Raw genomic sequence first — 24496 nt, forward strand, 5'->3', positions numbered from 1 at the left:
TTTATAAAAGCTATGTTAATATGTCATTTTGGGTTGGTTTTTTTTCCCCATCAAGCTCTCTCTCTTGGCCCAGAAACTGGCCCCTGTACCTGAAGGGGGAGGAGAGACCGAAGACAGTGGCAGACCACTCCAGATTGGTAGGTGGCAGGTTTAATAAGCAAGGAAACTTACATATGAGGCTTGCCTTGGGTGGCCCCAAGACAAGTAGATCGCTACACCCATGTGCTAGAATCTTAACAGTTTATATATAGAGGCCATAACTGGGTTCAGTCACGTGTACCATCCAGATCAACAGAATGTTGCTTTCTTAAGGCTGCTTCTGGAAACCAGCTCCCACTCTGGGAATGGGGGGGGGGGGCGCGTAGAGTGTACATTCCAAGGACAGGGGAGGGCATGAGGAGCCTCTGATTGCCCAGATCCTGCTCATGTGTCAACCAGTAGTCCTGTCCTCTTGATGACCTCCTCCAACACTGTATGTTTAAGATTCAAGTACATTGCCATGGCTGTATCTAATCCATTGCTTGTGACTACTGTATCATACCCATGGTGGGCATCTTCTACACTTATCTACCCATTTTCCTAGTGATGAACACTCAAACTGCTTTGAACTTCCCCCTCCATAATGTTGCACTAAATATCATTGTGGAGATGTGAAATTTTCTTGGGAAATACACCCTAGCAGAATTCGCGGGCCACATACTTAATTGGACTAATTGTTGTCAGAGGGTCCTAGAATGGCTACACTAGTCTATGTCTGTAAGCCATGCATGCAGTTCCTACAACCCCACATCCCACCGGTGCTTTTATCCAGCTCTTCCTTTTTTGCCAGACTAACAGATCGAAACCTTTATCTCATTTTAAGTTATATTTCTCGATTTCCTAGTGACACCAACAGGTTTCTAATGTTGTTATCCCACCCAAGAATATAGAATATCTCTGCATTTGTTCAGATCATCCCCTAATTTATTTGGTCATGTGTCTATTGTTGGCTATTTAGGTTGTTTTCAAAGACCAGATAAAGAGAAAAAGGGAGACCCAAGCTGTTTATAAAGCCCATGAAAGAACACGAAGGGAGAAGGAGTAGACAGATGGCTACACCAATGGCCACCTGCCTTCTTACCTTTGTGGCTCTAATACCTTGTCTTGAACAGTCAAATGCTTAGAGGATATTATCAAAATTTGGGGGGATGAGAGGAGGAAGTTCACTGAAGTTCACTGTTTAATCTTTCATGAACAGTCTTTCATAATGGCTTTTAAAAATAGTCTGTGTAGATTAGTTCTTTCCTTTTTTAAAATACGCAATATCCAGTAAATGATTTCATATCGTAAGTAATGGGATGGAATGGGAGTGGGGGACAGGGCATAGGTGGGAGAGCAGGGGAGGTTAGCAGCAGAGTCTTGTGGCCTGGAAGTTGTGGCAAGAGACTAACAGGCTTTCTGCCCAGGATGTCTCACCCTTGGATTTGAAGGCTTCTTAGCCCCTTATTCCCATTTTGTTACAAAATTTCCTCTTATAGAAAATGGAGCAGTTCTTCAACTCATTTGATGCATGGAGCCTTATATATGACTCTGCCATTGGTTGATAACACTTAAGTTTAAGGAAGTATATTTTGCATGAAATCATTTGGAGTAGAATCCAATGCCAACCCCAGTCTAACCAAATTCCAATATCTGGCGATGGGGCAGGGCGGCGGGTAGAGGAATCTGTTTGATAATGAATGCCCAGATGTTTCTGGTGATAAACCACTATCTAGGAGCCACACCTGCCTGTCCCATTCTCCTGTAGCCTTCAAGCTTACTCCCCCACCCCCTATCAGACATTCTAACTCTTAATATTCCAGGCAACTGATTCTAGTTAAATACCCAGGTTCCCCACTTGTGACTTGCTTAGAACCGATCCCTTCTTTCTTGCCATAACACGAGTTAATTTTTTCTTTAGCATTCAAGACAGATAGAAACAAGGTCAACCACCCCTCTTGCATCTTATAATAATACACAAAAACATTGAAAAGCCATTTATTTCATACTTTTGTAAACTTCAAAATTACAAATGACACTTCTTGAGGAATTGGACAAGTAGGAATGGTATGACAGCTTCCTGTCTTGAAATTTTACTGATCATGCCTGTGTTTGTGTCTGTGTTATGTTCAGTTAGCAGTGATGGCTGCTGGCTCTGGGGAAAGGTATAATTTGCTATCAGATTGTGGGAATTGCAGCTCACACAGAGAGTCCTCTGTGATGGAGGCCAGTCAACTTTTATGGACTTCAATGCTATTTGCTTCAGTACACTTTGAAATGCAGGGTCAGCTCACTGAGCTACAACATGCAATAATAACACATTTTTATAGGAATAGCTTGTCAGAGCGGTAACAACATACGATACATAAAACCAATAAACACACCGTGTCTACAGATTCTATCCTAGTAACCAGGATAAAGCAATAAAATTGACAGCAGCTATCAAAAAGCTGCCTTTCTGACTTTGTAGGGTGAATTTACTGTTGCTTAAAACAGAGGAGCTGTCACAAAGCCTTAGATCAGTGTGCAGTTACAGAATAGCAAGTTGCATTACAGGGAAGGGGCACACCCCTGATAAATGAAAGCAAGATGGGCAATTACATTTTGCTAGGGCTTAGGACCCTACCATCTATCATGTGATGCAATCTGCATCACAGATATTCCACAGAATACTTTTGTTTCTGTTTTAACACATTAACCATTATGGAGAACCATGTGGCTATAGAGTGGTAAGACAGCGATTAGTATATCATCTCTACAGCTTAAATCCTGCAGTCAAGAAAGAGCTTAAATTTGCTAGAATGTGAGGGAACTCAGTGCATTCTGGTTCTGTCTTAGACTGGATTCATAGAGTGCTGAGTTCCATCCTGTCTGATATGGATGAAAGAAGGAAGGAAAGCATGAAACCAGTAGAGAAGGAGGGAAGCACAGAGAGAGAAGGAGAAAAGGAGAGAAGGGAAGAAACAGCAAAGAAAGAAAAAGGAAAGAGAAATAAAGAGAAAAGGGAGAGAAGAAGGAAACAGCATGGTTTTTGCATCTTTGTGGTCACTACCAGGAACAGTTCCCAGAGTTTCCAGAGCTGATCATTTAATTTGGTACAAGCATATTAATGAAATCAACAAAACAAATGAACTATGTGTCCTGCTACCTTCCTGCCTGAATCCTCAAAGGTGAATGGCTCTTGCACAAGAGTGGGCAGCATGGGGTGGTGTAGTTAGCAGGGATGCTCTCTCTCTTGACTCGGGAGGGTTGGCTGCCTGAACTTGTAAACTAACACTGCCTTCACGTCCCTAGAAAGAGGGGTCTTTGGTGCAGCACCAGTAAGGAAGCTGCCTGTTCCACACACTGACAGAGGCTGGCCAAGGCAGCCATGCCCACTTCTGCCTTAGGTCCCTTCTGAGCCCAAAACTCAATGAAAAAAGTCTCGGTCATTGCCAGACTCAAGGCCAATACCAATACAGCAGTGGCTCAAACTGGCCTTCTCGGAATGTTGTTCCACCCTCCTTAGGGCCAGGGAAGGAAGAAAGGGGGATGATGGGTGTGTCCCCATTCCTCATATTTCTAGCACTTACTTCTTCCACACACATCTTTAAGTGACTGCCTCTCCAGGGCTCCTTCAGGAAAGCTGAGGAAAACTTCCTTTTCAGGCACCTGTTTTCCCAAACACTGATACTCAAGGTAATTAAAGCAGCTAATTGTGTGCTGTTTCATTGCATTAGCAGAGTGGTGCTCTGCCTGTGCCCACTCACCAGGTCCCCGGGCCACCTAGAGCTCAAGGGGATATAGTACCCTTTCATCTCTGCCACCTCTCTCCACTTTGAAGGAAGGATGCCTTTGAGTTGGGAGTTACCTGAGAATGCGGAAGAAGGTGAAGGTGTAATCTCTCGGACACTTTGACCTGCTTCCAGAAAGTAAGGGGGAAGGGAAAGGCCCTTCAGAATAACTTTGAGATAATATGCCTGCTAATAGGCCCTGGGTAAACTGTGGCCTGGGAGTTAACTGGGGTACCTACTTCTTAGTATTTCTCACAGTGGGAATAGGGTGAGACCAGTGAGACACCCACCTTGGGTGCTAAATTTAAGGGTGCACCAAAGAAATCAGTAATGAAGATAATATTTTAATGCAATATTAAATTAAAAAAGACTAATGCAAAATATCAACCATGAACAAAATACCAAAATTTTAAACAGAGGCAGGATCAGTATTACTGATTTTTCCTTTTGCCTCAGGCCCTAACATGGTTCAGCATGGGACTGTTTTGGATGCCGTTTTTAAAAATTTTGTTGTTTTATTTATCACAGATTTTTTTCATTAATCAAAAGTTTTTAAAATATTGCGTTAAAATATTTTTGTCTTGATTACTGAGGTTTTTTGGTTCCCCCTTAGATTCTGTGCCCAAGGCAAGCACCTCTGTCCCTTTACCGTGTGTTGTTAACCAAGATTTTCTGGGAAAACTTGGCCTCCCACCTAGTACTACCCCCCAAAAATCCCCCAAGACTACAAGACAAGCAGAGCAACTGTAGGAGAGGTTTATGGCATTTCTTCACTATTTCCTGTCTTTTTTGCCGTTCTTGAGGGATATAGCGGTAAAGAGAGGTTGGTTCCCAAGTTTCCACTCTGTTAATATGTCCCACTGTTAGACCCCCAACATAAGGGCTAATAAATTCTGATTGGATATGAAAGTTAATTTTATTTTGATATTCCAATCAGATTTTCATAACTTGAGTTACCACCTCTAGCCTAAAATTTGTTACAGAACTTAAGGTCCTATGAATGCAACACCCTGAATACAAGAGATTTCAGCTCTTGTCCACCATTCCAGGCCACAGAAAATCAAGCCTTATAGGAGTGGACCCTTTGGGTCTTGCAAGACCTAAATCCTAACACTTTCCTCTTCTTTGTCCTTTCTCTCTCTCTCTACATTCAATGGTCCTGTCTAATCTTTTCCACTGGTACAATCATTGCTGACACCCCAGACTCAACAAAAACTCACTGAGCCAGAGTATTGTGTTGTGGACAGCTAGAGCACAGTGATGCTTTCTTCCACTGGTTTTCATTGCAAATGCACTAGCTCGATTGCTATCCCAGGTGAATAGAATTTTGAGAGATGCCCTGGGAACCAAACCACCATTTATCTCATAGTTCCTGTGGGAAAAAAGCTTCTAAGGACCAGACATTCAAATGAGAAGAGCATTTGGGCCACAGCCATGTGTAAGGTAGGATTTGTAATATAAGACCAAGCACACAAGATCGGTAGGAAACTTCCGTGGTTCTGAAGTGAGAGTGGCCAATGTAGCAAAAATCCTAGACTGGGGGTTGGGGGACTGGTGGGGTGGTATTTGCTTTTTGGTTTTTCTTTTTTGTTTTGTTTTGTTTTGTTTTGTTGTACCTATTTACACCCTAGTGGAATTGTAGAGACCTTAGAGACTTAGAATTAAGGAGATAAATGAAGTTGATTTGATGTCACGATTCATTTCTCAGCCTCTTCTTTTAAATTCCCTTGTGTATTCCCTTTTTCATTAAAAAAAAAAAAAAGCATTGAGACTTTATCCTCAACAAGTTTCTCAAATGACTGTCTTACTGAGGACCCAGAGCCAAGCACGATGCCCAAGCTGCAGGAGACAGAGTTTGGACTGGGGTCACCAGTGCCGCCAAGTTGTGGTTGTTGGTCTCCTTTTAGGGTCAGAGTAGGCACTGCTTCGGAAAGTGTCCATGAGTGGAAGGAAGATCACCTCCTCGAACATTCCTCTCCTGGCCTTTCCCTGCCACGGGTCCTCCAACCACCTTTCATGTGAGCAAATGGCTCTGTGTCTCTCACAGCTGTTGTTTGGTCCCCTGGTCCTAGTCAGTTTACATTCCAGGAAGGTTCATTAGCTCTGGGACTCAGAAAAGCACAGCAAGTCCTGTCCAGCTGCAGGAACCAATCTGAAAATTCTGACAGCCAACAACAGACAACAGTTCCTTTACTTGGGACAGTTTCCCTAAACACATTCATTTGCCATCTCCAGAAAGCTTCAGCACTAAATGTGCTCGTATTTCCACCTGAGGAGGAATTTAACTGAAAAAATGAGCAGAATGGCAATGAAGAATAAAAATACTATAAGAAAGAAAATGCCCACAGCCGTAATCCCACAGGACAGTTCGACGTCATACAGCTTAACTCCCATTAAAGATGGAGGGTTTGCACACATGGTTTCCTCCACACCCTCAAATTTCTGCAGGTTTTCTTTGTACCATGTTATAAAATGCATGTTCGAACAAGTGCAGTCCAGGGGATTGTGTCTTAAGTTAATGGTGTTCTGCCGGGACAGGGTGTGGAGGAGAAGAGGTGGGATGGCTTGGATGCTGTTGACGGCCAGATTGAGGTAGATCCCCTGAAGATGGCTAAGAGCATCGATGCTATCGCCCGTCAGGCTGTTGTAGCTTAAGTCTACGTGACTCATTTTTCCAAGGCTCTGGAATGCTTGCTTGTCTATGGAAAGGAGGTCACAGGAGGATAAACTAAGAACCTCCAAGCTGTTCAAGGGCTGAAGTAGGTTGGTCTTTGCGATGCGCCTATCTTGAAAGTGATTCCCCTGTAAATTTAGATGGCGGAGATCCACCAGGCCTGCTAGAAGGTGCTGATTGCTGGTATCCAGGAGACAGTGAGAAAGATTCAGAACCTGTAGGACACGGAGGTTTTGAAAAGGACTTTGTGGAGCCTTAATGTGCAAGTGGGTAAATGCCAAATCTAGATGTTCTAACTGAGGACATTCTTTGAATGCCTGACTCTGGAGACCAAGAGGCTCATTGTAGCTCAGGTTTAGGTATTGTAAGTGGGGCAGGTTTTTGAGTTGCAGATTGCAGCAGTCGGAAGCTTCTATATCATTGTGGCTTAAATCAAGTTTCTGAAGATTTTCTAGTTTTTCCAAACACCCAGCACCGATGTCAAGTGTTTTCATGTTGCCTTTGATAGAGAGGTCTGTGAGGGATGGAAAACTGGCAGCATTGATCTGACACAATTGGTCAAAATTATTTACATTGAGAACTAATTTCTTGAGAGCATTCATACCCTCAATCCCGGAGGGCAATGCTTTCAGGTGAGTTGCCGTCAGATCCAATTCCTTAAGTTGAGTGAAGCAGCGAAATGTGGTAGATGAGATATTAGAGAAATGGTGCTTCTGTAGATTGATGCTTTCCACAGACATTTCACAAAGTCCCTCAAACATGGCTGGAGTAAGGTCTTGGTCGTCAGAGTCTTCAAATGTCCCCAGCCAGAGGGACTGAGCAGTGGAGTTCTGTAGACCTTTCAATATAACAGACAAGTTAAGAATCCCTCCAAATTTCAAACTTTGGAAGCTTTTTGAATGGAAAGCTCCAGGCTCAATGGCTTTAATGTCATTGCCATTGAAATTAAGGCTTAGGTTGGTGGCCTTGTCCAGAGCATTCATGTCTTCACTCGAGATATAGTATATAGCGTTATTCTGAAAATCCAGGACTTTCAAATTCTGTGTTGGGAAGTTCTCTGGGAACTTAATGGAGGAAATATGGTTGCTTCCAAGATGCAAACTTTCCAACTGTTCCAGATTATACACTGGGATAAACTCGAGATTGGATATTCCTGTTTGGATTAAGGAAAGATGCTTCAGCGATTTGGGCCCATTAAATGCTGTTTCTGCCATGAATATCAGGGGATTTCCAGTCAATACAATTGTGTTCAACTGATGCTGGTATTGAAAAGTGTCTTCATGTACCCAGTTAATTTGGCACCTTAAAAATTATTTAAAAATAATTAATTAGAAAAAAGAAAAACTCTGTCACAGTGACTAGTATTAACAAAGCCATCTTTTGTGTAGAGTAAAAACAGTATGTATCGTTATTTGAGGTAAAACATTAAAAATTTTCTGCAGTACCAACAGATTACCTGTCGAATTAATGACTAGCCTCAGTTCCGAACACTCTGATTTAGAATTTTTTCCAGAAATCTTATCCCTTTGGATTGAACTCTCAGAGGTTTGTTTATAGAATCTAGGGAACAGTTAGTCATTTGACTTTAGGGAAAATGGAGGTATTATTTACTGTTGTAAGTAATATACAATATGTAGTATATAATGTATACTATAGAACAAATGATATGTGATATATGTATCTGTGTCACCCAGGACAAGTCACAAATTTTCTCAAACTTTTGTTCCATCTATAAAGTAAAGAAGTGATGAGTGCTTTAGGCAATGGCTGTTAACCAAATGATACATATGAAAATGCTCCATAGAAATATGGAGCAGTACAGGTGTCATCCTGGTAATGCACCTGAAAATACTGGATTATGCATGTGTGAGCACATGCATGCAAGTGCGTGCACGCGCACACACACACACACACACACACAGCTACCCTGGAAGGCACTAAGGGAGTTCCTTAGAAACACATTAAAGGAGCTCTGAAAAAGAAGCTGGAATCCCAAGGACCAAGTGAGCCCTGGTCACTTGTCATATTTGCCAATATCTGCCAGTCTTTGATGGCCTAAAGCCTGAGTTAAAATGAGCCACATGTACCATGGCAGGAGACAAAGCTTGGGGTCCAAGCAGGGTAGGAGGTCCTATCAAAAACCTACAGACCACCAAGATCTTCAGAAGGGATCCTTTCAGTGGATCACCTTAAAAAAAGAAGGCTCATAGAGGGTGACCTGGAGGATATGTGTTTATCTTGGCCCATGGCTTTAGATGGAGCAACAAGGATAACAATGAGAAAAGTCTCCCCCTGGGATTCTCGAACCATAAGTTTCCACTCACGAGGGCTGGGATCTGAACTGACACTACCTCTGTGGACCTCCCAAAAGGAGCCCAGGTAGAAAATTGAGTCTAAAATGGCCCCAGAATGGTAGTGACTTCAGAGAGCAGCAGAAGTGAAGAGAAATTTCTTTTTGAGTGATATACCTATTTAATTAATTTGTAATAAAAAATACTTGCAAACCTAAAGTAAAGATAGTAGTACAATGAACTTTCATATACCACACGGGTGCAGCAGTTCTCAAGATTTTGCCATATATACTTCCTTGCTTCTTCTATTCCCTCCTCTCCCTCCTGAAGTGGTTTAAATCAAATCCTAGACATCCCGAACATATTTCACTATGCATCTCCAGAAATATTTAGGCTTATTGTCTGTAGCCATAATGCCATGGTCTAATCCCAGGAAAGTATTTTAAACAAAGATTTACATCAAGTTCCAAAAGATAAATGAGCTCAAAATAAAACTTCACTGAATACATAAGGGCAATTCGTTAGCCAAAATCAGTTTAAAAAAAATGTTCTACAGGAACACCTGAGTGGTTTAGTCGGTCAAACGTCCAGCTCTGATTTTAGCTCAGGTCATGATCTCACGGTTCATGGCATAGAGCCCTGGGGCGGGCTGCACTCTGGCAGCACGAGCCTGCTTGGGATTCTCTCTCTGTCTCTCTCTGACCCTTACCTGCTTGCCTGTGTGTGCATGTGCTCTCTGAAAATAAATAAATAAACTTAAAAAGAATTATAAGTATGTTCTGCATAATTAAGTGAAAGAAACAACAGATACCAGAATTATCAGATATATCTCATAATACATATATGATTTGGAAAGAATATGTGATATTCCTGATATATATTATCAGAATATATCATATATTTAGATCAAACATGCATTTGACATGTTTAAAGGAAACAGTGTGAACCAATAATAGGAAGAAGGAAAAACTTATTAAAGCTGATCTGATATATCTGAAATGAAAAGCCATTGAAATTTATTGAAATAGGAAGTTAATGAGATTGAAAAGCCAATGGATAGTTTATACAAGAGATTAGCTGAAGATGGTATTAATGGACTAAAAGGGGTTACGAGAAAATTACCTAGAATATATTCCCAAACACCAAAGAGGTGGAAAACAAGAAAGATATATTGATGTTACAAAGGATGGATGAGAAGACGCAATGTAAATCTAATCAGAGACCCAGAAGAAATAAAAGAGTGACCAGGAGCAAGCCAAGTTTCAAACAAATAATGGCTAGACTATTTTAGAATTGATGAAAGGCACTAATCACAGATTCAGGGAGCCCAAGCATCTACACAGTACAGCCCTGTGATATTACAGAATGCCAAAGACAAAGAGAAACCATTGAAAACACCCAGAGAGAAAAGATCACCTACATGTGCACAATGATTAGACAGACAGGTGACTATCTAACAGCAAGAAGGCACAAAGCGAATGGTAGCATCAAAGGGCTAACTAAGAACAAAAAACCGTCACTTGCAATCATACCAGAAAAGACTGTCTTTCAAGAAAGAGTAAAATAAAGACATTTTCGGAAAAACAAAAACCGAGGGAGTTTAATCCTAAGAGGCTTTCCCCAAAGACATTTTGGGGGATGTACTTCAGGAAAAAAGAAAAATTATTCTAGAGAGGAAGTCTGAAAAGCAAGATGGAAGAATGAGCAAAAAACCCCAGAAAACATGTTGGTAGAGCTAAAGAAATGGTGGCTGTTTAAAAGAATAAAAATTGTATCTGATTTGTGGCCAGATAAAAGGCAGGGGTTAGAGGACTAAGGAGAGGGATTTTAGGAAGTATGAGGTCATATTTTTTATCATCTTTCGAAAATAACAAGAGGAAACTTAGAGTCTTCTATCTAGAGAAGCTGTCATGGCCCCATGCACTCCTTCAAAATGTGGTCAAATCCATTTCATCTAAAAATGAGAAGTGGTAAAGCAGAGGGCAAGTAAATGTCCTGGGGGCATACTAGGTAGGTAGCAGAGTAATCTCTGTCCCTATCTCCAAGGGCAAGACTTTGTCTCAGTGAAGTGTTGCTAGGCAATCAGTGGAATCTTGGCCGGGGAAGTGGCCTGGGGTCATTTGGGGGACTCTGGACTGAGAGTCAGCAGAGCAGAGACCCAGTTGCCTTACTCTGTGACCTTAACCAAACTCGCAAAATCTCCTTGAGCTTTCATTTCCTCATCGAACATGAGTTGGACTGTAATATTCAGCATGCCTACCTCCCAGTGGTGGTTATAAAGATGAATATAGTCTTACGGATGTGAACGTTCTACTACCCTGGGCAGAAGCTGAAACCGAACCACCTAAGAAATAGAGCTGCTGCAAGGGATACACGCCTCATACACATGCAAAGCCCTTTCCCCTCTTACACACACACACACACACACACACACACACACACACACAATCATGTTGCAATTCCCTTCTGGTTTCTTCTCTTATTTTCTTGTAATACTTCTGCCTTCTGGTTCACAAACACTGGTTCAGTATTTGGAATCCTGACTCTGCTTCTAAAATTAAATGATGGAACTATTTTCCCAACTTACAGGGGAAAAAGTTAGTGGCTTATGTGTTTCTTCTGTAAATGTTTCTTAAAATGTTATCACCCAATAATAAACTACGCTAACATGTAGTATAATACGGCATCTGACTGAATGAAAGATTTGTCTTTAGTATTCCTTAAAACTTCTTAAACAACACTGTTGATGCAGCATCGTTTGAAAACAATCCACTCTTCTGTTCAGTTATTGGGTTTAATTAATACAACATTTCACCTGCATAAAAATATTTCATGGGGAAGAGTAAACACACAGTATAGGTAGAATGCCCCTGTGCTCCCAAAAGAAGGTCCTGGAAACAATTTGAATGCAAGTTGTATTATTCCATAAGTAAAACATCAGCCACGCACAAGGAACTCAGATACATACCTGGTTAAGTCCAAAAACATAAGATCTATGAGTCTGGTGAAAGTTGTATTTTCAATTACAGGCAAGAAATTAAAGCCAAATTCTAAAAATTCTGTTGTGTTTGGTAGAGTGTCAGGAACTTCTGTGAGACCTAAATTTTCACAGTTATATGTTTTGTTGGCTTCTTTCTGACAAGAGAAACAACGGAAATTGATATCAGAGTTGGTAATTTGATTGATTAGCAAAATTACACATATTTTATCCTTTGCACAGCAATCCCACTTCTAGGAATCTTACCAAATACACACCTGCAAATACCCAAAGTGACTTGTGCATAAGATTATTTATTTTAGTATATTTTTGTAATACCAAAAGGTAGGCAGTCACCAGATTATTCATCACTGTAGGACTAGTTGAACAAAATATGGTCCATTCACAAGATGGAATCTCCTGCAGTTGAAAATGGAATGAGTAGGGTCTCCACATGTTAATATGGAGTGACATCCAGGCATATTGTAAGGTGTAAAAAGCAAGGTGCAGAATGAACTTATAGTATATACAGTATATGGTATGTCACATATAGCATACTGTATGTGTATTTCTTACATTTGCAAAGAGAAGCCATGGGGAAAGGCCCCACATTCATTGCCTTGAAGGGGAAAAAAGGAACCAGATAGAGAAGCAGGGAAGGAAGACTTATCTTGATTATACTTTCACAGTTCTGATTTTGGATGCATGGAAATGTTTTATTTCATTTTGAAAACAGATCAACTGTGCATTAGCATCAACAGAACAAGACAATCAGACATTTCACACTTTCTGATGGAGACAGATTCCTGCCCCCCAGAAATTAAATTTGAATACAAGACTTTAGGCTTAATTTACAGCCTACAAATGAAACGAGAGGTTTAAGTTAAAACAGCCTGCACGGTAGCTGTCAGCCAAATGCCCAAGGCGGAGCATCCTGTAGAATAACTGACTTTGTTTTGTTGACATGTGAATGGTGTTGGGGAAGTAGAGAGGAGGGTGGATGGGGCAAGAGGAGACTGCTCCTGTTAAAAGAGACAGCAATAGAAGCTCTTTAAGAGATACAACCAACAACAGAGTAGCCCTCGGTTTGATTCTGATTCACATGAAGCATCAGGAAAAGACATTTTATAGACTATCAAGAAACTTTGAGGACACGATATTAGAGAATATTAAGGAATTAGGAATTTTTGAATGATAACAGCAATGTTCTTATTCTTTTGAAATGCATTTTGAAGTATTTCTGCATAAAAGGACTTGATGTTTGGGATTTCTTTTAAAATATTCTGGGCATGAAGGAGGGGAGGAGGGGATACATGAAATCAGTAGGCAAAATATCAGTGATTGTCGAACGTCGATATATACATGGAGGCTCCTTGTAACTACTTCTGTATCTGTTTCAAAATGTTCTGTCCCCATCCTCAGTTGCAGACAGTCCTGCTTAGCTGGGAACAGAAGACTGAGCACGTTCTCCTTTACTATGAAGCCTGATGTTTTAGAGATGTCACATTTTAATTGCTTTCTGCTTTACTCCAACTTGTGCGTAGTGGTGCACTTTTTGTGGGTACCGCGAGCGTATGCATGCTCACCTACTGGATATCACGTTTTCTTCTATATTGTGATAATATTATCAGTGTTACTGATGAAAATGCCATATTTTTATTTCCTTGTAATTCATTCCTCATTTTATAGACCCAACGTCCTCCAGGCACTGCCACAAATCCACCTAATGTCCTTGAAATTCACACTTCGCCTTTAAAACTTAGGATGTAGCTGACTGGTGGGAAAAACACATGTTGCCAGACCCCCCCTTGTGCCCATGCTCATGGATGGCCCCAAGAGGAAATGAATGTAACTTCCCCAGTAGCTGCTAAGGTTTGGAGGAGCTTTGAGAAGACATTTCCCTTTTTCTGGCGTGCACTGGCATAACTGATGTCACATATACTTGGAGAAAGGGACCTTTCCTCAATTTGTCTGGAGCTATTCTGGTCCTACACAAAAGGCGCCACGCTGGCAATTCCCTCCTTCTCCTGAATATATAAGCGCCCGTGACACCTAAATTAGTCCTCTTCTGTGCTTTGCTAAGCACTTTTACTGCATTAATGTGATTCGGAAAGTTGAGAATCCAGCAGGAGCTCTATGGAGCCAGTGGCCTGAGGGAGCTTCTAGCAAATGGAAAGGCAGATAAACGAAATAGCTCAGTTTTATCCCGGTGAAAAACAGAACTAGTGGATAACATTACCACAGAGTTCTGAGAAACCCACCATAAGCCGGTGTCATACATTAATCTCTACTTAGGTATGAACTGCAATGAACTCTCTGCCCTTGATTCCTGGGAGAACGAGGCAAATGACAAGCATTGCAGCTTATAAGAGAATTTAAAAAGCAAGCACATTTTGGAGAATGTCCTGAGCTCCACCCACGCGACCCTTCCCCTTTGGCTCTCGTATTCACATTCTTGTACACTCAGTTACTATCACAGATGGTGACATGAAGTGTCCCATGCTCTGGAATCACTCAAGCAGCATTAAATTGTTTCCAGTCTCTCGATTTTTTTTTTAATTTTTAAAAATGTTTTTTATTTATTATTGAGAGACAGAGAGAGAGCATGAGCATGGGAGAGGCAGAGAGAGGGGGAGACACAGAATCTGAAGCAGGCTCCAGGCTCTGAGCTGTCAGCACAGAGCCCGACGCAGGGCTCAAACTCACAAACTGTGAGATCATGACCTGAGCCGAAGCCGGACGCTCAACCGACTGAGCCACCCAGGAGCCCCACCCCCTTAAAAAAATTTTTTTTTAATTGTCTCTCAAATTTTTTTTTCAGTATATGAAGTTTATTGTCAAGTTGGTTTCCATACAACACCCAGTGCTCATCCCAACAGGTGCCCTCCTCAATACCCATCACCCACCCTCCCCTCCCTCCCACCCCCCATCAGCCCTCAGTTTGTTCTCAGTTTTTAAGAGTCTCTCTCAAATTTTTTAAGGCAGGAAGTACACATACACACACACACACACACACACACACACACACTGTTGTTCTCATTCCTTTTTTTGTTGAGAGTAAATTGTAGACATCATGACCCATTACCCCTAAGTCTTCTGAGAACAAGGACATCTCTTCTATAACCACAGTGCCAATGCCTAATTGAGAATATTGAACATTGATACAATGTTATTATACAGTGTACACATTTTGGCAATTGTCTTAATATTATGCTTTATAGTAATTTTGTTTTTTCTAGTCCACGTTCACACATTGCATTTAGTTTTTGTGTGTCTTTAGTTTGAGGCAATTCCTTAGCCTTTTGTTGTCTCTCATGGCATTGATATATTTATCAATAATACACACACACACACAATGTCCCTCACTTGAAGCATCTTTCCTCATGATTTGATTCAGGTTATACAGTTTTGGTAGAAATACTACATGAGTGAGGTTGTGTCTTTCTCACTGCCAGGATCCTCACAAACTTTTTGAGAGGGAGTCGTGATGAGTAGAGCACAGGATTCTAGGACTGCAGCATGACCCTGCAATGGAGAAGGGACAGGATGCAGAGAAGGAATATAGGACTGGGCTGGCTGCCAGGGTCACACGTATAGTTGCTCCTCCAGGCAGATACCCACCCCTGCTTCTGCAGCCCCCGTGGGTCCTCTGAGCACCACGTGACTACTTCCTGTCAAAGCAGCCTTCATTCTCTAGCCCTCAGTGTGGGGTTATTGTCGAAAATCACCTTCTCCCTCTCCTACTTTTGCAGGTCCCTTCTTGATGTGAACCCGTGCAGCCAGGAGGGCTGTGCAAGGAGACACGGCATTCACAACAACCCCGTGCCTACCCCCGGTCCTAAGTCATGGGCCATTTCCTCAGGACCTGCTGTGCACTGGGACCTGCACCAACCACTTTGTCTCCAGCTTCATATCAGAGCCGTCCCTTTTCCACAGAGCGGGACTCGTAAGTGTTAAATCTGTGTTTGCAATCCCTTTTCCTTCCAGGTAATTCATTTGCATTTTTTCAATCAGGATCTTATTTTGCTTCCTTCTGCTGTAACTCTAACTCTCTGCTATCCCATTGTATTTTCTCGTCTCGAAAGTGTTGAAATCATTTTCTAATTTTGAACCTTTTGAGTTTCACCAAGTGCTGATTCCTACCCTTCCAACGTCTCCTCTGCATTCGGCATACACAGCAACCAGCGACCCCATGCACAGAGTCTGGCATGCAGAACACTGAGCCTCCCTCCAGAGTTAACAGTGTGACTGCATCAAATCCCAGAGTAACAATTACTCTCTGAAAATAAAACAAAATATTCCCAAGAGGGCATAGTCCTAAAATTTCATTGTTAACCTGACTCCTACAGGCAAAGGGCATCCCAATTATATGCAGTTCATTTTCTATGTATCTTGAGTCAGACTGCTTGGGTTCAGATCCCAGCTTTCAACCACTAAACTGTATTCTCTGAGCCTTCTTTTTCGCCTATAGATGGGGGATAACCTTCTTTGTGGGCCAACTCGGCGGATTAATGAGACCATGTATGCTGAGCACTCATAAGAGGAGTTTGTGTTTTACTGGTTCATCACAATATCATTGTTTAGAGCTCTTCAGAAGCCTCTGTATCCGTGAATTTGTGAACTTGGAGTTCTTCCAAAAAGGAGCTCCACTAGGCATTTCCCACCCCTACCTAGGACTGAAGAAGGACTGTCTTCCTCCCATAGGTTTGAGCGGACAGGATAGCCACCACTGAGCCCATCTGAAATGAAGAGGCATGTCTACACTCCAGTGTAATTATTCAAGAGTATATCTAAAGTGTTACCAGAATTCAGATCACAGAACACTGTATTTCACTTACGCTTTGCACATCTGTCAGCCTCCAAAGACCTAGTCCTGGCTCTAATTTTGTTACTTATGGTTCACATGCATACAGAGAAAACAATAGAAGAATATAACACAAGAAACACACACATACAGAAGAAAACAACAGTAGAATATAACAGTGGAAGATTCCACATGGAGTGTTTATGGAGGCTCATTATATTTTTAGAGCTTGTCTACCTTAGAAATATTTTTCAAACAAAAAGTTTTACTAAAAATTCATCTTGACTCCCACTTCACATTGTATGCAGAAAACAATTCCAGTTGGTTATAGCTCTAAATGTGAAACCTAACAATAGAGATAAATACAAAGTCAACTTCCAGAAAACAGAGGATAATACTGTCATGGCCTCAAGGTCGGCAAATTTTTTTAAACAGGACAGAAATGCGCTGAGAATAAAGGAAGAATTATAAATCAAGCTGCATTAAAGTTAAGAACTTTCTGTGTCTCTCATATACACATGCACACGTAGATATGCAAATGGCTAACAAAGTTGAAAATATACTCAGTCATCAGGAAAGTAAAAATTAAATCCCAAGAAATATCATTATTCACCCATCAGAATTGTTAACATTCTTAAACAAACAATAGCAAATATTAAGATGGGGAGTAATCAGAATTCACATACATTGCCAATGAGTATAAATGGGTACTAACCCTTTGGAAAACAGGTTGGCGATACCTACTGAAATTAAATATATGTATACCCTATGACCCAATACATCCCCGCCCTGGCAAACACCTAATAAAGATTTGCATATTTGTTCGCTAGAGACAGAGATATGAATGTCCAAAGCAGCAGCGTTTATAATAGCCAAGAAATGGACAACAGTGCAAATGGCCACTAACAGTAGGATGAATAAATAAATAGTGGTTCGCTAGTACAACCGAATACCATTCAGCAATGAAAATAAACAAATGATTGCTGTATGCAGCATCTTTGGTAAATGTCCCATATTTACTGCTTTGCAAAAGAAGCCAGACACAAAAGACTATACAGCATGCGGTCTCTGGTATATAAAATTCACAAAGAGGCAAAATCTTTCTTTGATGATAGAAGTTAAGAGTACCGGGTGCCCCTGCAGGCTACTGACTGGGAATATGCATGAGCGGGCTTCTGAGTTGCTGAAAAGGTGCTATTTCTTCATCTGTGTGCTGGGCACACGGATGTGCTCGCTTTGGTAAAGACTCATTAAACTGTACACTTAGGATTGGGGAACCTTCTGTATGTATGTTTTACTTCATTAAAAGGTTTACTAAACTCAAAACAAAGCAAAAAAAAAAAAACCCAAACAAACAAACCCACCTTTGTTTTCAAGATAGGGCCTGATAAGCTAGTGGGGGCCACATGAGCACACAGACAGTATGTGGTTAATTCTGCTTCAACTGGAGGAGAGAACAAAAGAGGGAAAGGAAAGCCAGCATGAGGGCCAGGCAGGCTAGAGTAATGTGCACTTGAAAAGGGGCCAGACCCTTCAACCCAAAGCTTCCTCTTCCACCACTTCCATTTTTATTCCACTTTCTGCAGCCCAGAAGTTCCTTACCTTCAGGAACAAACTCTCATTCATCTTGGTAACCCCCAGGAACTTCCCAGTACACACATAGAGTGATGGCTGGTAAACAGCCTGAGAATCCTGCTGCTGAGAACTCAGACACGATAGAGGATATAAACGCAAGTATAGATCCAATGTTAATTGCATTGGTTCCAAAGCATTTAAAATAAGTCCTTTCAGAGGGAGGGCTGCAGTCTCGCCTGCAGAGGTTTCAGTCTCACCTGACTTAACCGAAAAGGAAAGCTCTTACTGCCACATAGGGACAGGCCTGGAGATCCTGGGACCCTCAGCATCACTTTTGCCACCTGAGTGTCAGGGAGGCCTCAGAAACAGGCAACAAAAGGACTAGGGTGTGGTCCCTGTTTCTCTCCCCTCTACTCTGCCAAAGCAGGAGCCACTTGCAAAAAGCAACTGGCAACTCTGGAACCTAATGTCTTCAGTAGGAAGCTAGACTGGTCCACCATTTCCATGGGCTTTCCAGGAATCTCCCAGGACTCCCGTGTGGGCTTCTGAAGGGCTGTTCGGGCTTTGCAGCAATGCAGGGATTTAAGAGTTGAACTGGTAAGCTTCAGAGTGGGGTATTTAAAATAGCCTGGTTCCCAATAAGCTGGGAATTGGAATTTAAGTGTGATATTATCCTACCTGAGGATGTTGGCAGATGGTGGGTAGCATACCTACTTGGTCACTGAGGAGGTGGTGTTCCCACTCCTACCCTCTTATCATGTCACCTACACGTATGTGTGTAATTGACCTTCTGACCTGAGTGTTGAAGAGAGAGCCTTCTGGGGCTGATAAAAACCTCTTACTTGACCCCTTCTGTTGCAGGCTGCTTTGTGTCATTCCCAAATTCATATGCTGAAGTCTTAACCCGAGTACTCAGAAGGTGACTTTATTTGGAAAAAAGAGTCTTTAAAGAGGTAATTAAGTTGAACTGAGATCATTAGGATGGGCCCTAATATAGTATGACTGGTGTCCTTATGAGAAGAATAAGTTAGACACATACAAAGGGAAGATGATGCAAAGACACAGAAGATGACCGTCTACACAGGGAGAGCCAATGAACGAGGTCTCCGAAGAAACTAACCTTGCTGACGCCTGATCTTAGACGTCTAGCCCCCAGAATTATGAGCAGTTTCTCAGTGGGAGGAAGGTTGCAGCATTTTAGAAGATGGCAAAGGACCCCCTCCAAGAACTTCCCACGAGTTGGTAAATATTGTTAAGGCCAAAATAGAAGATGCAGTTTGGCTCTGTTCTCCAATGTTACTCCTGTGGGTCAGTAAAACAGATGGAGGGCTGTCCAATTCGAGGAGAAAGCCAGACTCATTCAGAGTGATCTCTATATGCTCTAAAACCTGGCACAGGCCATCTTCGCTAATCTCCAGGAAACCAAAAAACTGTTTGTGGAGTAGTGGCCATATGCTGGGATGTTGGACAAACAGCACCTCCATTCTGGAAGCACATTTGGAAGGCTGCTCTTTGTACCGAGACCCTGTTGGTATCTTATGTCTCAATTAAGATCGTTTCGAGGGAATTGTTTGTAGAGGAGGAAAACTCTCACTTCTTCCAACAGATAATTTTTGAGATCATCCCCTGGCTGAGCTCTATGGCTCCTTCTTCATTCTAAAGAAGAACCTTTCTCCATACCTTGTCACCCTTTTAAAGACAGTGAATATAGGGAGGCCAAGGCTCAGATAGGACTGCGTGCTGAATCTCAAAATTTCCAGGCAGTTTAATCTGGATAAAGACAAACAGTTTGGACTCACCTCAGTGCACATCTGATCCGAGGAGGTGAAGGCTTTACAGCTGGCAGAAAACATCACTGCCAACAGGAAGCAGCCGGCACAGGGAGCCATCACCCGAATGAGGCCACCCCAGCTTGGTGGGCTTATCTTGTGCCTGGAGCAGAGAAATGGAATCAAACTCTAATGGCCTCAGTTATTCAGCAGGCAGAGAAGTGCTCAGAAGGGTGATCTGGGAACAAGAAATGCTGTTGATTGCTCAGCTGGTTCTGTGCTGCAAAAAAAAAAAAAAAAAAAAAAAAAAAAAGGAAGTCCCTTTTGCATATCACCAATCCTCCTTGCCAAAAATAGCTGAGAACCCAGCCTCAGAATGGCCCAGTGTGTTTCCTGGCAAATATGAATCAGTTGAGCGCCCCTCTGGGGCTGGTCACCCGGACTCTCAATGGGATGGTTTCTATGGACATTAGGCCAGCTTCAAGAGTTTGGCTAATTCCAACAGCTTCTGGTCTCTTCGGCGAGACAGACTATAGAAGCAGGAAGCTGTCCTCACAAAGGAGGCCACTTTGTTAGTTGTGCTAGGTGAGTGACCTGGACAGATGCAGCGGCGTGCCTTGGGGGCAGATGGAAGGACCGGGTTCTGCAGTGGCACCTGCTGAGGTGGGTACTGGAGCAGGAGGGAAAGGGCCATCCCCAGAAAGGGGCTGTACCTGCTCTTTGCACCTCCTCTGCTGCCTCAGCCACCCGGTTCGTATTTCCTCTGGTCTTGGTCCAGAAGGAGGACACATCCATCCTCAGACCCTGTGATTCAGACCGGCTAAATCAGCTGGGGTGGAGTCCCCTCTTTTTCCCTTTGAACCCGACCCAGGGAAGCAGGGGACACTGCTGTATCCAGAGCATTCTGGCTGAGAGAGCAGAGTTAAGGATGTCAGCCTTGGCTCTCTTTCTTCTTGGAAATAGCTTGAAGCAGGATTGCACTTGCCCTCATCATGGTGCAAGATGTGGTAGTTATTAAAAAAGGTCAGTTTTCAAACATTCCTCCCTGGGCTGAATTTAGCTACTTCAGACGTTGTTTCCCAACCTTCTGGCATAGAGGGCCTGCTGGGCATTGCTTTTCTTCCACGTCATTTCCAAGAGTCCCGTTCTTAGCATCAGAGTTCAGAACAACTTGAGATACTGCTACCACTACTGTATTATTTCTGCTAATAAAGTCATTGTAGGACCTACCATTTATCGAGCCCTTATTGTACGTCAGACCCCAAGTGGGATTCTTTTGTATGTGTTCATACCCTTATCCCTTTTTCTACCAGAGAGATGCTATTATTTCACCCACTTCATAGATGTAAAAACTGGTGTGGAGAGAAATTCAATGACCTCTCCAAGGCCACACGACTAGAAAATGGTGGATGAAGTCTTCAGATCCACTGTCTCACTGTGGAGACTGTGCCATTACCCTCCAGAGTTTTAGAAAGAGTTTTGCTTCCTGCAGGAGAGAAGAATGGGTGGGATAAAGAAAATTCTTCATCTGAAGGTTTCAGAGCAGATGCTAAAAAGCCGAGTGGGTTGGAGAAACTATGGCCCCAGCACTGTGCTAGGGCTTTCCTAGTCTCCCCTAAAACGCCATCCTTATCAATAGAAGCAGTTCCAAAGATGCTTTTGGCAACACATGGTTCAAGCAAACCCAGGCTGATGATAGCCGTCTTGCTTTAAAGGCCTAATCATGACGAGAAGCAAGAGCTGGTCTTAAAGCAGGGGAGTTTTCAGCCTCAGATCCATTGGTTGTTAACTGAGTGAACTTGGGCAAGTCATGTCACTTAAGTGAGTCTGCTTCCCATCTGAAAACTAGAACAGGAAGTGCAGTTCCTGTTCTGCCGATCTCACAGGGTAATTATGAGGATCAAATGGGATCATACATGTGGGAATGCTCTCTTGACCTTTAATCCTTACATAAATACGAAGAAGGTGTTACTCCTCTGGTTAACCAGTTCCAATGTCATGTAAATACCTCTATCAGGAAATTGTCTCCTGCCCCAGAGATGTTGAAAAGGTATATTACTTTTCTTTTCAAAAAAAAAAAAAAAGGTTTGATGGCTCAGTTAAGGCCATAGGATTTTGTCATTTTCCGAGGCCACACTATTTGCATCTGATTTGCATGTGTTTGCATAATGGATTCAGAAGACTCACTGCAAGTGTATAAGACCAAAAGAAAATAAATGAATATGAGTGACCTTCTGCCACAGCATTCAAATCAAATATTCGGGGCATAATACCCTGAAATATGAAACAGATTAAAATTTAAACTATTGCAAACAGATGGGAAGATAGGTTTTAGAGTTCAAAGGCAAGAGTGAAACCCTGATTTGGTGCCAGGTTGTAAAGAATCACATACTCTTAAAGGTCACCCCATCCAATTATTTTCATGCCTGAATTCTTTCCTCCACACCCCTTGCCCCACCACTTTCCATAGACAAAACATACACACTACACACTATGTTACCTTCCAGTCTATTCTTTTATTTTTTTAAATGTTTATTTTTGAGAGAGAGGGAGTATGAGCAAGAGAGGTGCAGAGAGCGGGAGGACAGAGGGTCCGAAGCAGGCTCCACGCTTACAACAGTGAACCCGATGCGAGGCTCAAACCAAGGAACCATGAGATCACATGACCTGAGCCAAGGTCACATACTCAAACGACTGAGCCCCCCAGGAACCCCCCTTCCAGTGTATTCTGAAAAGCTTCAGATGACAGAAAATTTGCTGTCCCCCAAGAAATTGTTTTGGCAAAATTTAACTGTATAAAACTGAAACCCTTAAACTTCTCTCCAATGATCCTCCTTTCCTCAGGCCAAAAGAACAAGTTCCAGCCCTTATCTATCTGCTAGTCCTTTAGCTACTTGGCAGTAGTTAGGATGCCCCTGAATCATCCCTTTTCCAGATTAAAATTTTCTTGTTCCTCCAACTGTGATATACGTTCATGCATCATAAATCCCTAACAATCTCTCTGAATATGTTCCAAATCTCCCAAGAAGAGCAGTGACTTGATTCTAGCTCTAGGTTTGCCATTAATTCGTGTGTCTCAATGTCCTCCTCTGTAAAGTGGAGTTGGACTGTAAGGCACTTCGTCATCTTCATCTAAAAATCCCGTTTCTCTGTTTCAAAACAGTGATTTCCATTTTACTTACATAACAATGATTGGCGTGAGCCAATAAAATGGAGTTACACTTGCTCCAGGTGGACTTGCTCCTTGGCAAACATGAAACACAGACAGCTTTGGCTGGAACAATGGACATCACGATTGCTGCATTGCTGGTTAATTGCATTGCCATTAAAGGATGGTCACCTGTTTTAAGAACCAGTTCTGGGGCACCTGGGTGGCTCGGTCCGTTAAGTGTCTGACTTCAGCTTAGGTCATGATTTCACTGTAAGTGAGTTCGCGCCCCACCTCGGGCTCCCTGCTGTCAGCGCAGAGCCCGCTTCAGATCCTCTGTCCTCTTTCTCTGCCCTTCTCCCATGGGTTCTCTCCCTCTCTCAAAATAAATAAATAAACCTAAAAAAAAAAAAAAAAAGACCCAGGGGCGCTTGGGTGGCGCAATCGGTTAAGCGTCCGACTTCAGCCAGGTCACAATCTCGCGGTCTGTGAGTTCGAGCCCCGCGTCAGGCTCTGGGCTGATGGCTCGGAGCCTGGAGCCTGCTTCCGATTCTGTGTCTCCCTCTCTCTCTGCCCCTCCCCCGTTCATGCTCTGTCTCTCTCTGTCCCAAAAATAAATAAAAAACGTTGAAAAAAAAATTTAAAAAAATAATAATAAATAAAAAAACAAAACAAAACAAAAAGACCCAATTTGTGCAGGGATCTGGAAAGAGAAAGCAGATGGTGAGAAAAGGCACTAGAAACTCATTTATTTCTACTGGCCAGTAACCAGGTCAGTTATTACGCTTTTATTACACCACATTTCCATGCACTTCATCCCTTGGGTCAGCCGCCACCCCATAGGTAACTCCATAAACCTGCCCACTTTCATGTCTGGGAGTCCCATGCCTTCACTTGCCTGTGTTTCCATTTGATTATAGCCTGGGGAGGGACTTGGGGTCCTAGGATACCTTGCTTGGGTCTTCAAGCCATTTCTTAGCGACAACCCATAAGCTAATATACTTTCTTTCAAGGGTTTGCAAGCCCAGAGATGCTTTTGTGATCCAACTTTAGCAAAGAACTAGATGTTTAGTTTCCATTGTGGCTTATGGACACCAGGTGGAGTACAACTGTCCTTTTCCATTTTTCTCTTGTACCCATGTTTAGTTTTTGTTCTGCTTTTGGGTCATGCCTGCCCTTCCCCCTGGTTCCTCTCCCACCCCCAGATGGTTAAATCAACTTGCGTCTAAAATTCTACTTACATATGAATATTCTAATGCATTTTTATGATCAATTTTATCCTTTGTTGTTATGTTTCTCCATAGTTGTTTATTCATTTTACTAAACTATTAAGGCTTAGAGTGTCAAAGGCCTGGAGTAAAGTCCTCTTTAAGTCATCCCCACCTCTCTTCCAGGGATTCCTGGGGTGCTGCCTTGTGGGCACATCAGAACAGAGTCCTCAGGGCTTCGTGTCCTGCTCTACACTGC

General features: G+C 42.4%; 1 protein-coding gene across 1 annotated transcript; it reads right to left on the reverse strand.

Moving 5' to 3' along the window:
• Positions 1 to 1697: 1697 nt before the first annotated feature.
• CD180 (CD180 molecule) lies at positions 1698 to 20858 on the reverse strand. The gene is made up of 3 exons (XM_049648566.1): positions 19912 to 20858; positions 11725 to 11891; positions 1698 to 7767 (listed from the first exon to the last, which is right to left on the reverse strand). The coding sequence occupies exons 1-3, from the start codon at positions 19999 to 20001 to the stop codon at positions 6039 to 6041; spliced, it is 1986 nt and encodes a 661-aa protein (XP_049504523.1). The 5' UTR covers positions 20002 to 20858; the 3' UTR covers positions 1698 to 6038.
• Positions 20859 to 24496: the final 3638 nt, after the last annotated feature.

This window comes from Panthera uncia (assembly GCF_023721935.1).
Source record: "Panthera uncia isolate 11264 chromosome A1 unlocalized genomic scaffold, Puncia_PCG_1.0 HiC_scaffold_17, whole genome shotgun sequence".
Lineage (NCBI taxonomy): Eukaryota > Metazoa > Chordata > Mammalia > Carnivora > Felidae > Panthera > Panthera uncia.

What these genes read in the sequence shown, in the direction of transcription:
- CD180 (XM_049648566.1), bottom strand. Translation starts at nt 20,001, where the DNA reads ATGGCTCCCTGTGCCGGCTGCTTCCTGTTGGCAGTGATGTTTTCTGCC. An exon ending in CGGATCAGATGTGCACTGAG is followed by an intron (nt 11,892 to 19,911) that starts GTGAGTCCAAAC and finishes TTCTCTTGTCAG; the next exon opens with AAAGAAGCCAACAAAACATA. An exon ending in ATGTTTTTGGACTTAACCAG is followed by an intron (nt 7,768 to 11,724) that starts GTATGTATCTGA and finishes ATAATTTTTAAG; the next exon opens with GTGCCAAATTAACTGGGTAC.